Here is a 14,794-nt window from a genome sequence, read left to right on the forward strand (position 1 = left end):
GCTAGTACACTCAAATCAAGGGCATGCAAATGTAGGGGAAAGGGGCTAATTCAATGAAAAAAGTAGAACGCATAAATCAAGCCATTGCTCCAGATTTTATGTATCTCCTAGATACGGAATTAGGCTTGTAATCGCAAAGTCAATGAGATAATCATTCCCTGGCCAAATATTTACCCAAAGTGTGCAGCCAAAGAATGACTGATAACCCCCAAGTAAAGGGAGTGACAGAGAAGTAAAGTGCGTAGTCAAATACAGCATAAAAAGGGTCTTGTTTGTTTGAGAGGTATGCACTAATTCATACTTTTTAATGTTGCTCTTGTTGATCAGCACTGTTTTGGATGGAAGGGTCTTATTTCTGGTATGCAAGGGAGCCTGATTGGTCCATATAGGAAGGCAAGCTTGCTCACTCAAACATATCCAATAAACCAACATAGAACTCATTCAATTACGCTTAAACAAATCTCTTCAATTAAACAAACATAATTGCTCAAATTACATCTTTCCATTTGTTCTCCAATGGACAATCATACCGGTGCCATAGTCTACTTAAAGATACACAGTACTGCAACTTGGGAGTAAAGATAAGTCTATCTATCAATTATAAAAAATTACAATTAAAATAGGCTTGTGTGCATGCCTGTAAATCCAATAATAAAGCATACCTGCCGATACAAGTACTTCATATCATTTTTATCCAGGTCCCACTCGACAAACAACTCTCAAAGTACTCCAACTCCAACAGGGTCTGCTTGCAGTAGACTAGGGCCAAAACAACGTAAACCCCAAGTGTAATTACTGCACGATGACTATGAACACGGTAGCCAAGTGCGACCTAAGCAGAGAAAAAAAACTACAAATACCTAACAATACACACAAAAACGTATGCAAACGAGCGAGCACCACTCTGTGTGGGTGTGTGATGTCATGGCTCCACTGACCAATAGGAAGACGGCTGTCTGTGATTGGCTGCAGCCTCCTGATTGGCAGGCTTGACACATAACATGATTTCTTTCAGTATTTAGTTGACCTCTTTTCCAATGTTGAGTACGGCTATAAATATGCTGCCATCATCAGCTTTGATTATAATTTGCGAGGATATCTTTTTGTCACGCTGATTTTAATTACCCGAAAGGGAAGAACATCTTCGATTGCATGTTAGTTTTCGACTCGTATAACTATCAGTCACATTTGCGGTTAATCTTTAGGAATCTTCTGCAATCTTCGCTCGGAAGGCCGGATTTTCGACGCGGCAACAAGTAAGTATGCTCAGATTTCGCGTTCTCTAATACACACGTATATGTACGTCGAATATTTTCACACATAAGCGTTCCGAAAATCGCAAATTTTGTTTACGTCTGGGCTATCACAATTTACATCTATACTCGAAAGACAGAATAATCAGCCTCCTCATCAAATGCGTTCAACTTTTTTGCTTTTGATGTATTACGTTTGTCATAAATACTCTTGTATAAAGACTCATAAAATTTAACGACGTACATTTATCGCATTGCTGGGAATTTATTGCAACATGCTATTCATATTTATATTATATATTCTTATTCACCGTCAAATGAATTTCTGTATTTTCATTATGTTTATTATAAACACATTGAAATGTTTTCCTGTATACTAAAATATATCAATCACATTTTAGTAAATAAATGTCATATCACAAGTGTACACTTCATATTTTTCAATGTTTATTTTTCAATGATTATTTCCCAATTCACTATAAGATGTCAAAAGGAATAAATCAGTCTCATTTAAGATATTTCTACAGATTTACTTCTAATGTTTTGAATAAAGTAATATATAATTTGGAAAACATTTAGTTGGCAAATATATGTATGAAATAATGCACTTGCACCTTTGTTAAATGTATAATTTACGTTAGATACTTAAGATATTTCAGAAATGCTATGTAATTCTGATTTTAAAGTAAGTTTCTGTGTTAAATATATAGCTGTTTTCATAGGACAGTATGGAAATGATCAATTACTGCAATAATCATGAACATGTAATATGACAACACAGCTTTATTTCCTTCACAGGATTATGTATTATATCAAGCAGGCTTTAAATCTAATCTAGTATTGGCATGGAATCTAAAATTAAATCCTATCTACAAAAATCACTTTAAGTTAGAATAATTATAAAGTACTTTCCATATCCTCTGTTTTGTTCTTCTATTGTAAGTACATTAAAGAAATTTCTTATGTCATAAACTTATACCTAAGCTGCAGTGTTTAATTTCTTTAAATTTTAATTTACTTCTAAGAGAATTATATTTCATTATTAATTTTTAAAAATGTATTCCAATAGATCATCATAGTCATGATGTATTACTCATTAATAAATTTCACTTTCCCCATAATTTATCTTTAATCAGATTGTGTTTCAAAGATTAACATTTTTTGCCAGTATACATATTCACAATGTATATCATGAATTTGATTAAGCATTGGCTAAACTTTATACTCTGCACTAATAAATAGTTTCATGAAACATAACTATACAATAATTTGGGTCTTTTGCTGAAAGAATACTTTGATATTTATAAGCCTTTACTTTACCAACATGAAAGCAGCTGTATCAAGTAATAAGAAGCTACATATGCAATTTAAATAATCAATGATGAAGTATATTTACTAAAATGAGGATTAATATAATCATAAAAGCTTCATTTTTAAGAAGCAAAAATAAAATCAACAGTACAGACTGAGAGACGAGCATCGAGATTCGAGATACATTTCTTCTGTTTTCATCAAAAATTTCACTCTCCTTCTACGGCTATATGCTGTCAAATAAGTCATAAGTTCTAATAATCACAATGAAATTTGACTAACCAAAATAGGGAATATGTCTTGATTGTAGAGTTGAACAATTAATTTTTCCAATTTTTGTTTTAACATTTAGTATCTTTCTCAACTCTTGACTGCAATTTGTGCAAGAAAAAGTAATAATTTGTTCTCTCCCTGTTGGACATACTTCTATGGGTATGAGGGGATGAAGGAATGGATAGGAGGAGGAGGGGGGGGGGGGGGCAGAGTGATAAGCATAAGGTGAGAAGAAAATGGTGGATTGTTGTACTATGATGGTAAGGCTCAAGAGAGTATTATGGGTGACGATAGAGACGGATTCCGCTGGGACTTAAACGAGGAAGGTCATTTCTTTTTTGTCAGCGTGCATACATACATGCATGCCTTCCCATCTCAACACTCCCGGCATGCTCACTTTTTTTTTTCTCCCCCCACAAACCAACCTCAAGCCTTTACCCTTTACTGATCCTTCCTCCCCCTTTGCCAAAAAAGAAAGAGAGAAGAAGAAGGGGGAAAAAATGCGGCAGAGAGGATGAAGACATAAATTCTCCCCTCTGTACCTGGCTGTGGCTTAGGGCTAGGTAACGTGACAAGCTAACGCCCCAAGGGCTCCGGGTAGGATCAGCAAGGTATTACACACCCCCTGACAACACTTGTTCCCCGCTCTTCGCTCTCCATCGCTTCTCAAAGTCTCTTTCACGGGGCCGCTCTCTCAGCTTGCTCGGCTAGTGAGCCGCGATTCCCAGCCCACAATCACCTCCCCGGTCATAAAACAGAGACACAAGCAAGCCCTATCATTGACGCACGTTCCCTCACTCCCTTGCTCACCCATACCCATACTAGCGGCTCTCTCTTTCCCTCTTTCTCTCTCCCTCACTCCCGGTCTACAAACATAGGAGTACACATATACACTGTATATACATACTACTATCGTGGACCGTGATACTACACATGTGATCGTCCGTGCTCATAATATAGTGCACCAGGAGTGACCTATTTTGCCTCAGTCCTGCTTTGGCTGTCGTTGGAGTAACTCACAACTTTGTTTTCTCCCGCTCTCGCTCTTGTTTCAAATCCAAGTGTTTCAGAGATGTGATGTTTCGAGCCATGTCCATGCCAACTTACAGGATGTTCCTCTTTTTCTATTAGCGTGTGTACTTGAGCAAACATTTTGGATATCAAGCAGAACTTTTCAGTGTTTGTTTTTTCATTCTATTGTGGATCTGTGTGCAGATATCATTAATTTTTTAGTCAGGTACAGTATATTTAAATAGTCTTTCCTCAGTTTCATTATTGGTATTGCTTTAAAAAATTGTTAACTTCATGAACTTGATCATGATCTTGTAACATCAAAAAAATGCTTTCTAAATCCAAACAATTTTTTCTATCATGTTTTTTACTTCTATTCATTTTTTTACTAACACATTCTTGTATTTCGCTTTCTTTTTTGTACAGATCTAACTATTGCATTGAAGTAGCAAACAGAAGTGGAAGGCTTCCAATTTCTAACTTTTCTCCAAATTTGAGAGTCCAGCGAAAGCTTCATCATGATTGTGATTGCCTCTGCCGTGGGCACTGCCCTGTGTGCAGTCTATTACCTCAAGGAACATTACGACTATAAAGTTCGCAAACTACCGCCCGGACCAACCTCGATACCTTTCATCGGTGATGTTCTGAGCATTAATCCTAAGTCACCACATCTTTCCCTTATCGAGCTGGCAAAGACCTACGGGGATATCTTCAGCATCAAGCTCGGTTCCGAGCGTGTCGTGGTCCTCAATAACGCAGAACTGATCAAGTCAGCATACAGAGGCGTTGATATCTCGCACAGACCGGATCTCTTTTGCATGGACGTGTTGGCCGGCGGGAAGGGATTCCTCACGTGTAAGGACGAAATCCAAAGGCAGATGCACATGAAGATATGCCGCCAGGCCATGCGCGTCGTGAACAACGCGGACATGGGAGAAAAGATTCTCCAGGAAGCGAACAATCTCGTCAACCATTTCGAGGCCCAGAACGAGAAGCCCTTCGATCCTCAGTGCGATCTTCACATAGCCTCTCTCAATATTCTCTGTAACTTTGTCTTTGGTGAGCGCTACGAGCACGACCATCCCGAAATGAGGGAGATTCTGGACTTTTCAGCGGAGATCTCCAAGCTGCTTTCGCCGATGCATCCTGTGAACGCTATGCCGTGGTTGAGGCACTTTCCAAACAAATGGTTCGCGAGCCTCTTCAAGGCCAAGAACCAGAGGGACAGAATTCTCATGAAGAAGTACGTGGAGCATGTGGTGACATACAAAGCAGGAAGGGTTAGGGACATGCTGGATGGGCTTCTCGCCGAGACGACGGAAGCCGTCGCAGAAAATAACAAGCAAGCTGTTGCTCTTCTCACACCTGAGCACATTATCATCAACATGTGGCTTATCTTTTTTGCTGGTAAGTACTCAAAATCATCTCTTCTTTTGATTTTTTGTTATAAAATTCATAGAAAACTCATTTTTATCAGGAATACCACCGAGTCTGACAAATAAAATTGAAAGAACATTCGTAACTTTTGCAGGTGTAAAAATATTCTATAAAGTTCATACGAGCGCAGTACAGACAGTGTATTCAAATTCGATTTGAATACAATACAACAATGTTTAGATGAGAAATACTATATGACAACAAATAAATACATATGTTGTGGAATGTTTATGTTGGAATGAATCCAAAAGAAACCACAAATAAACGATATACTACGAAAACAGACAGAGACATATGGACAATGACCAAACTTACACCATATAAACGCCTGCTGTTCCAAACCACAAAGCAGTGACTGTGCTAGCTGGCTAAGTAACTTCACCAAAAGTGATCCAATAACACAGATATTATGGAGCATACACAAAGAGTTTACGGTCTTCGTCATCACAACAAATGTCATGATAACTGGGAGCTGCATGGGCCCCCGTCCACATGGCAAGCCTAGTAACTCAATGTTTACATGACACAATTAAGCGTTAACATTTCGGTCACCGAATAATGCAGTTTTTTTTTTATCAGGGACACCGGTACCTTGACTCATAGTGAACTGAACTGAGGGAGGGCAAACAAGAGCAATTGCTCTGTCAAAGAGCGTCCTACTTTATTACAATACAGTCAGAGAATGAGAGAGAGAGAACGAGAGAGAGAGAGAGAGAGAGAGAGAGAGAGAGAGAATTGGAATGAATAACATTCATTTCTGTATTGAATCATTCTATTACTAAAACATACTTTTGTTCACTTCTGGTTTCTGAGTACCCGGTAGCCTCATTTTGAGTTATGGGAGTGAAAATAAAGATTTGGTTGTTGTTGAAGGCCCAAGATGAGTATCGAAACATGAAAAATGGAGAACTAAATCTTAATCAAAAGGAACAAATGATTAAGAGATAAGTCATTTCTGTAAAGGAATCATTTTGACACTTTAAAGGAAGATGTTTATGTAGCCAATGCAACTGCACTGTGTCTGTGATGCATGGCACAATTCAGTGGTGTATGCCATTACCACTACTTTTTTAGAAAGCAAGAAGATTCAAGATAGCGCAATGAATGATACATTACAATCGTCATCATCCTTTAATCCTATACAGTCCTCGCTTGGGATATGAACTACATTTATTTAATAGAGCAAACACACCGTTTCTAGAATTTCACGAATCAAATGCTTTCCAGGTTAAGTCAACATCAGCGGGACTCGTTCCCCGGCGGAAACGTTACACACACGCTTCACACAATACATGTATTTGTCGGCAAATTGTGAATAGCGGAAAGCGTTTACTAACAATATCAAAACACAAAGTTAGTCTGCGTCAGCCTTTACTGTTTTTTTCTCCGCAACTTGTTTCCCCCGCGGTCGGGGAAGCATACAGTAAAGGTAGCCCGAATCAACAACATTTTCTCCTCTTTCAATTTGTGTGTGTGTGATCCTGCAAGGTCAGTCGTCCTAGCAAGTTGGCAAACTTTGCGAAGGTAGCGATAAAGCCGGAATATAATGGCGAGTTTTGAGGTCTAAGTTTATCGGCAAATATTCACGGGAGAGTTTGGTGAAAGCCAGCACACCTGTAAGCTCATGAATTCCTTTTTAAATACTTCCGTCTGGTCTAATCCAGGTACACACACTCACACACGTGTTCGCTTTCAATCTGACCTCGTGCCCAAAAATCTCACCAAATTCCCTCACTTGCCAATCTTTTATCATCTACGTGGCAAAACGAAGAAGAAAAAAAATGGAATCCTTGCTGATCGACATAGGGTCTAGTTCTATCCATGAAGAGTTTGGTGCAGGGCGATGTCTGCATTATATGAAATAATAATAATTTTTGTAGATCAGCAAAATATTTCCTAATGGAATATCTGTGAAAATAGTGAACAGTGGAATGGGAAACACTATGCATTTTAGTATAAAAAAAGCAAGGACAACTTTTACCTTGATTTATAATTGAAAACGGGCATTTCTTATCTCAATTTCTTTTAAATTCATAACTCATTTGTCATTTGTGATTGATCAATTTTATTTTATTTTTAATGCTCCCCAGGGAGTGGAGATTGTGCACACAGTGTGTGCGGGCAAGCACTGAATCCAATGACCGGGGTAATAGTATATTTTTAAAGCGCTTAGAGACATTTGTATGAAGCGCTATATAAAAATCAAATATTATTATTATTATTATTATTAATCAAAACACGCCAGAGACATACACAAGAGATACAAATATTATTCTGTCTCTATATGAAGGTTGCCTTTTTTGGGGTTTATATTCAAGTTTGTTAAATGTCAAAATTGAAATGAATTGATTGGTTGCTTACTTACAAGCCCACATATGCTTTCTTTAATAGCAGTCGGGTAAAAAAAAAAAATTTTTTTTTTCTCCATTCACAGGATCCGACACAGTGACGAATACACTTCAATGGAGCCTTCTCTACATGGCGGTGTTTCCCAAGAAACAAGCCAAGGCCCAAGAGGAACTGGAGAGAATCATCGGACAATCGAAACGTCTCTCACTCGAACACAAATCTCAGCTTCCATACCTCCGTAAGTTACACTCAACAATCATCCTCCGTTGATAGCCAGAGGGGCAATGCATGTGTGATTATATTTACAATTACATGTGATACAACCGTTCTGGCTGTCAACAATTTAAGAAACATTTGCTGAAAATGCCTCCCATTATTTTGCCTGACACTTTGACAAAACTGTTGGAAATTTAAATACTTCCCCGCTTGCATCTCTTTTGAAACAAGTAGACTTATTAAACCGGTCTACATTCCTGTTATTATGTTTGTTAACAAGACAATTGCATTTCATCTATCAAAAAATATGAATACCAGCAATTCAGAATTCAGAAGAAATTTCTTTTTCAGTTGAACTTGCAAAGGCCAAATTTATTCAGATGTTCACTTTTTCAGTCAGGTAAAGAACATATGACAAAGTGGATGGTGGAAGGTCGCTCTTGTTTCCACTATATTCAGCAATAAATTCTTTTGTTGATTACTTCAATTTTTAGTAGCAATTTTTATTAAAAATACTTCTGTATGTATTAAAGGCATTTAATGGGATATAAAATTGTAAAGTATGATTACTACGTAATAACGATGGGCTGACTGAAGTGTTACAAAAGAATCACCATTATCATAATACAGATGATATCACTCTCCATAGATAACAACGAGTATAGACAAAAGCGCTAGAAAAGTATTGATGTACATTGATTTCGACACTCGGTGGGAATCTGTAGGAGAACGTTTTTTGGCCCCCTTTTTTTTTTGGTGGTAAATCTGCGGGATTTGGAGACCTAATTCTTGCAGTTCTTCCTGTCTCCTCTCCCTAATGCTGGCTTGAATCAGGGATGACCTCTCTACAAGCAATCAGTTCCCCGAAGAACTACTCCGCCTAGACTAGCCCAGATCTCAATGTTTAGAGAACTTTCAGGATGTCAACAAGCATTTTGGGGACGAGGCTTGAAATTGCTTTGATTTCCAGTACTGTTTCAGGATGGAAGACAATCAGTAAGGTCCCATCCTTCCCTCTCCTCTTCCTGAATAGAAAGGCAATGGACAGCCCCTGCAATCCCACCGTTTCACGACAAAGAGACACATAATAAACTACAAGTAAAACCTATCAACCCCCCCCCCCTCCCCCTCTCCCAACAGCCCTTTTCAAAGAAATGAACCATACAATGTATATTGCTTCTCACTAATATTTAGGAAATTATAGGGGGGATATTCTCACAGCTTTCTTAGGGATCATCATCAGAATTATTTTTATTTTTTAAATCAGACCTTTCCTCTTCCAAATGATAAATGGAATTTAATATACTGAATACAGGATATATACAGAAATATTCATAAGGTTGTGAAGGTCACATATATATGTTGCTGCTATAAATACCCTCAAATGATGCATTTCAAACTTTCATAAGCTTAGTCAAAGATCTGCACGCAGTACTCTGGTGCCACTTTCTCTTCCCAGCTAAAAACAAATGCAGAAGGAGTAGAATAGGGAACAGAATAGAGACTCAAGCTCAATCTCCTTGACTTTAATAACAGGAAGTGCGGTAGTTCAAGGGGAAATCGTCCAAAAGCTCAAAATGAATAGTTTAATGAGAGTATGAGAAATAAGCATTTTATTTTGGTTCCTTCATCAATCTCCAGTATTTTGTAAGAACCAATTATAGTATGAGTGGGTAGTGTAGTAAGTGTACACAACCTACAGTAAGCTCTTTCTTGATTGATCTGCATAATGATAGATACAGAATCGAGGGTATGGTATATTTGTCTCGCTTTTGCAGACAGAGAGAAGAGACACACAAAAAATCCTCCTTGCTCTAGCGTCAGCTAAGCAAGTGATATGGATTGTATCAATTGATGATCACAAGCTGAAGCACAGTGATCGATCTCATCTTGTTTTCTGTGATCAGTTCCCTCAGCTGTGCTCAATACAATAGCAGAAGTCACTGAACTCTGATGGGTGACTGAGCAGCTCGGCCACAAGGTGGCGCTCTTCAACTTTATGCATAGTGCATTATGACTACATTTCCTTTTACTTACACTTGTTGCCAAACATCCTTTCACTTACTGCCAAACGTTTCCAACGTCGGCTTTCTAAGGGAGCAACTGCAATCTTCAATTATCTGAATTCTTGCATCATATGCTAATATTTTTGATCAGGTAACTTATTGCATCATATGCTAGGATATCTTATCAGTTAACTTCTTGCATCATACGCTAATATTTCTTATCAGGTAACTACTACAATTTAGCTTCGACTGTTTCTTTAAATTATTTTCTTGTTTTTATTTCCCGTGTACAGAGGCAGTCATTAATGAAGTGTTGAGGTACAGTTCTCTCACCATTCTGGGTGTGCCACATGCAGCAGCAAGAGACACAGAGATCAATGGATATTTCATCCCAAAAGGTACGAGTCTTTAATTTCTTCATCAATTCAATCTTGGTGATTTACAATGAAGTACAGTGAAATGTGAATTCCCACTCAGGAAGGACCAATAGTTGAAGCTAATTAATGTACTCTCTTTCTCCTTGTAATACAAAATAGATTTATATGGATTAAAGTAAATATTAATATTTATCAAATAAAAGAATATGTACAAAATTCTTTCAAGAGAATTTGAATAATAAAAAAGGAGGATAGTATAAAGACTGATAACGTGGAGCAAGAGATATTGTACTTCCTTGAGACTAAAACCTTCCACATTTTTTATTCCCTCTTCACAGGAACATCCGTAATGGCAAACTTCTGGTCAGTACATCACAACGAGGACGCTTGGGACCAGCCTGAAGAGTTCCTCCCAGAGCGCTTCCTCAACGACCAGGGCAACCTGAAGGAACCTTCCCAGCTGCCGCACTTCATGCCCTTCTCAGTGGGTAAGAGGCGGTGCTTAGGGGCAAATGTGGCCAAGGCTGAACTCTTCCTCATGCTGGGTCGTCTCCTTCAGGAATTCTCCTTCGAGATGCCCCAGGATGTCGAGGCCGATCTCCAGGGAGAGGCTGCCGTCTCCCTGATCCCTAAACCCTACAAGATCGTGGCCAAGAAGCGCCACATCCTCCAACCTGAGACCATATGAAAGAACAACTCTGCAGCTGCCTGAAAGGCCACATCCTCCAACCTGAGACCATATGAAAGAACAACTCTGCAGCTGCCTGAAAGGGCTTAACTTGCAGTCTGAGACCACCTTAAAACAGCCTGGTGGATTGCAAAGTTAGGACTGGGTCTGCTAAAAAAAACTCTGGGGACAAATAACCATACAACCAGGATCGTGACTCAAGACACAATGGAAAGATATCCAAGAACTGTTCAAGAACTTTTTCAGTTCTGAAGGAAGATGACTTGGAACTGATTAAACAGTGACTTTGATTTTTTAAACCCTCAGACCGCTTAAATATTGAAAAAGCAGGGAAAGAATATTCTGAAGATGATGTGTCACAAGTTGCAAAAATGAATTGCATCTTGGTAATGGCCTCTCAATAATACCACAATTAACAAGAGAGAAAATTACAAATTAAAGCACAAATATTCTATGCATTCACAGATCTACACCTTGTTATTACAGCAGACATACTGAAATATAAGCAATGAACAGATGTATGAAATTAGGGCAAAAGCATATCTTGAACTTTTAAAATATGAATTTAATAAAAATAACAGGAAAGCTTAAAATCAAACAAAAATTAGTGGAAGCATTAATTGTGTATTTTGAATCTACTCTTATATGATTATCATCATTATGGAATATGAATGTCTTCTTTTTCTGCATTATAAATGAAATGTGAATGTATTCTATCAATTTGCAGCAAGGATTACTGTATTACTCTATTTTGTAAATACATCTGAAATGAGCAACTTATTTTTGTACAAAACATACCTTTAAAGGAAGATCCACATGCAAGATTTCAAGCAGGGCTCGGAACACAATTTTATGCAATTTGTATTCAGTTTTAACGGGGAAGAACATATATAAAAGGCTTAAGTTTGTACCTAAAGCGCTTGTGGGTGTATTCAGAACACTCTAAAAAAAAATATTTGTAAAGTGATAACAGGGGTGATGGATGTTTTCTTCTGCTCCTGTTTATTTTTGAAGTATATATTAATATGTTTGAAATATTTTATCAGTACTCTTGGGATATTACAGTAAGAAAAGTATGTACATGTATGTTTGAAATTGGTTAAACTTACGTATTCTTACAAAAATGTATTCATTCTCGTGTTCATTTTAGCAGCAAAGTGTGGTGAGAATTTCTCGAAAATTGCAGGCATACGAACACTTCCATTATATTGTATTCAATCTGCATTGTTCACAAGACGTGAATTCCTTGATTATTTGAATCGAAAGCATTTACTTCTGTTTGATTTTAATTATTCATGCATTCTTTGTCTCTATAAATGTTTTCTACTGCCAGCTAGGGGCGAAGGTAAACAAAAATATGCATATCTATATATAGTGACCATGTAAATTAAAACATACAAATTATGTAATTTTATCTTATGACTTGTATATATTGAGGTGTATTTAATCCATTGTACAAAAAAAAGTCTGCCTTGAATATTAATGTACAAAGTTTACATTTTTCTCCTCAAGAGCTGAATACATCAATGTATTCTGCCATCTTTACTGCCTTGACACAAGACTGTATAATTTCACCTAAGTTTCAAACTCTCTCTCTCACCTCTTTCTCTCTACCTTTCTCTTTTATTCGATTGTATTTAGTCTCTTAATGAGATATTTCTGCTATAAATTCATCTTCCATTTTCTCAGTCCACTATTCTCAAGAGTATTTATAACTACACTTGTATTCAGTCATGAACAGTAAAATATAATGTTGTAACTCAAGGGTGAAGGCTGTCGTTTCTAAGATGATGGAGTAAGCTTAAGCTTCGGGTGTTATTGTCAATTAGCTTGATGCAAGTGGTGGTGAAATTAAAATCAATGGGAGAAAAACAAACAAACAAAATGTTGTATACTTTGTTTACACTTTCACTGTACAGGTGAGCGTACAAATTGTTGTGTGATGTGTGTAGGAAAAATGGGCAGGAAACAATGAAATTATTAGATTTGATAGGATGATGTGATCGTGAAGATGATAATATTGATGATCATGATGAAGACGAGGTAATAATTATAATAATAATTTTTTATTCTGCTGGTGATGGTGATGATGATGATGATGATGACGATGATGATGATGATGATGATGGTGATGATGATGATGATGATGATGATGATAATGATGATGATGATGATGATGATGATGATGATGATGATGATGATGATGATTGGTGGTGGCGGAGGTGGAAGAGGTGATGATGATGATGATGATTGGTTGTGGTGGTGATGATGGTGATGGTGGCGATGATGATGATGGTGATGATGATGATGATGATGATGATGGTGATGGTGATGGTGGTGATGATGATGATGATGATGATGATGATGATGATATTGGTGGTGATGATGATAGTGGTGGTAGGGATGATGATGATCATGATGATATTGGTGGTGGTAATGATCATAATGATGATGATGGTAGTGATGGTGGAGATGGCGATGTAGATGATGATGATGATAATCTAATTGTGGTGGTGATCATGATTATGATGCTGATGACGGTGGTGATGGTGTTTTACATTGAAAAGTGAATATTCAAACCATGGACAAAAGAACGATCTTGGGTACAAAACAGAATGCCATGAAACATGAATCTGAATCAACATGAAAATGGGGAAACAGGATGAACATTCAGATGAGAAGTGGCACTGCCATGATGCTGATTAACAGTAAATGGGTAAGAAAGTCAGTAATAAAATAATTTTGGTAGGCAGTTTAACAAAATTCACTAGTATCGTAATACTAAGAGACATTTGAGATATGCATAGATTGCATACATATATACATAAATGAATGCAAATAACATTAATCACAAAAGAAATATGTTCCAGTACTAAGGAGAGAAATAGAAGAAGAAAAAAGAATAAGACATTCTTCTAATTCCTTGTTTAAAAACAGATGAAAAGACCATACCTTCCTGTCTTGCCTGAATTGCACATTTACAGTCACAAGGTGGCGCTATTACAAAACACTCCACATACATGTACAGATTCATATGTGGATATATAGCCATGCCTGTAAGATTCACTAAAGGAATGCATGCACTCAGAGTTTCAAATCCCTACCATCATCAATCAGTAATACATCATCACAACCATCAAGAAAATATATTCCAGTTTTTTTATGCCAACATTGACTTTGATTTAAAAAAAATAATGGACTTTTGATAGCAGCATCCAACCTATTATCTGTTCAGCATCAAACAAATATCATGAACAAAAGGTATCTGAGAAATCAATTCTTTTCAAACGTACAAAATATGTCAAACTAGCAGCTACTGCATGCACAAGCATTAATACCATTTCCCCCCCCCCCCCTAAAATTTGTCTTACGATAGAGAAGGCCTAGATCTATGCAAGTCAAATTGGCCACACTGTGATGTATCTTGCGAGCTCCTCTCCAAATTGCTCTGTATGGAAAATTTCATAAACTTTCATTTTCTTACTTATTGATGGCGGGGCAGATTGTTTCATACAGGGCTTGTAAAGAAACATATTTGCAATCATTTTGTTTAGGAAACATGTTCAATTTAATTTCTTTTAGCAAAAATATAAATTCATGATTTTTTGATTTTTAGTTCACAGCAAATTGGAAAGTACCTCGCAAGACGCATCACAGAGATGCAATATGTGTTTGATTGATCGCAAATTCAAAAATTCACAACTTCCTTATTTTTAATCAAATTTTACTCAAACTTTCACTGACCTGTTCCTCTCATTTTTCTGCTTCTATCAAAACCACCTTTATATCAGAGTGGACTTGCCTTGTAAGTGGCTAAAGGAATATCGCAATAGCTATAGAGGCAAAATCAAACCATGCCCTCAAAGTATGTTG

The 14,794-nt window shown here is 37.2% G+C and overlaps 1 protein-coding gene across 2 annotated transcripts; it reads left to right on the top strand.

The window, feature by feature from the left end:
• The first annotated feature begins 1,051 nt into the window (after positions 1-1,051).
• Positions 1,052-12,797, top strand: LOC100890503 (steroid 17-alpha-hydroxylase/17,20 lyase). 2 transcript variants are annotated; one of them, XM_003727948.3, is made up of 5 exons: positions 1,052-1,256; positions 4,275-5,255; positions 7,720-7,872; positions 10,150-10,254; positions 10,572-12,797. In XM_003727948.3, the coding sequence occupies exons 2-5, from the start codon at positions 4,367-4,369 to the stop codon at positions 10,919-10,921; spliced, it is 1,497 nt and encodes a 498-aa protein (XP_003727996.3). In that variant the 5' UTR covers positions 1,052-1,256; positions 4,275-4,366; the 3' UTR covers positions 10,922-12,797. The 2 variants fall into 2 exon arrangements, with proteins under 2 accessions (XP_003727996.3, XP_030846282.1); XM_030990422.1 differs by lacking the exon at positions 1,052-1,256 and adding an exon at positions 3,618-4,074.
• Positions 12,798-14,794: the final 1,997 nt, after the last annotated feature.

The sequence above is a fragment of the Strongylocentrotus purpuratus genome, unplaced genomic scaffold (genome assembly GCF_000002235.5).
Source record: "Strongylocentrotus purpuratus isolate Spur 01 unplaced genomic scaffold, Spur_5.0 spur5_scaffold_19, whole genome shotgun sequence".
Lineage (NCBI taxonomy): Eukaryota > Metazoa > Echinodermata > Echinoidea > Camarodonta > Strongylocentrotidae > Strongylocentrotus > Strongylocentrotus purpuratus.

Coding starts and splice junctions, on each gene's coding strand:
- LOC100890503 (XM_003727948.3), top strand. CDS start 4,367: ATGATTGTGATTGCCTCTGCCGTGGGCACTGCCCTGTGTGCAGTCTAT. Junction 5,256..7,719: donor GTGGCTTATCTTTTTTGCTG/GTAAGTACTCAA, acceptor CTCCATTCACAG/GATCCGACACAGTGACGAAT. Junction 7,873..10,149: donor ATCTCAGCTTCCATACCTCC/GTAAGTTACACT, acceptor TCCCGTGTACAG/AGGCAGTCATTAATGAAGTG.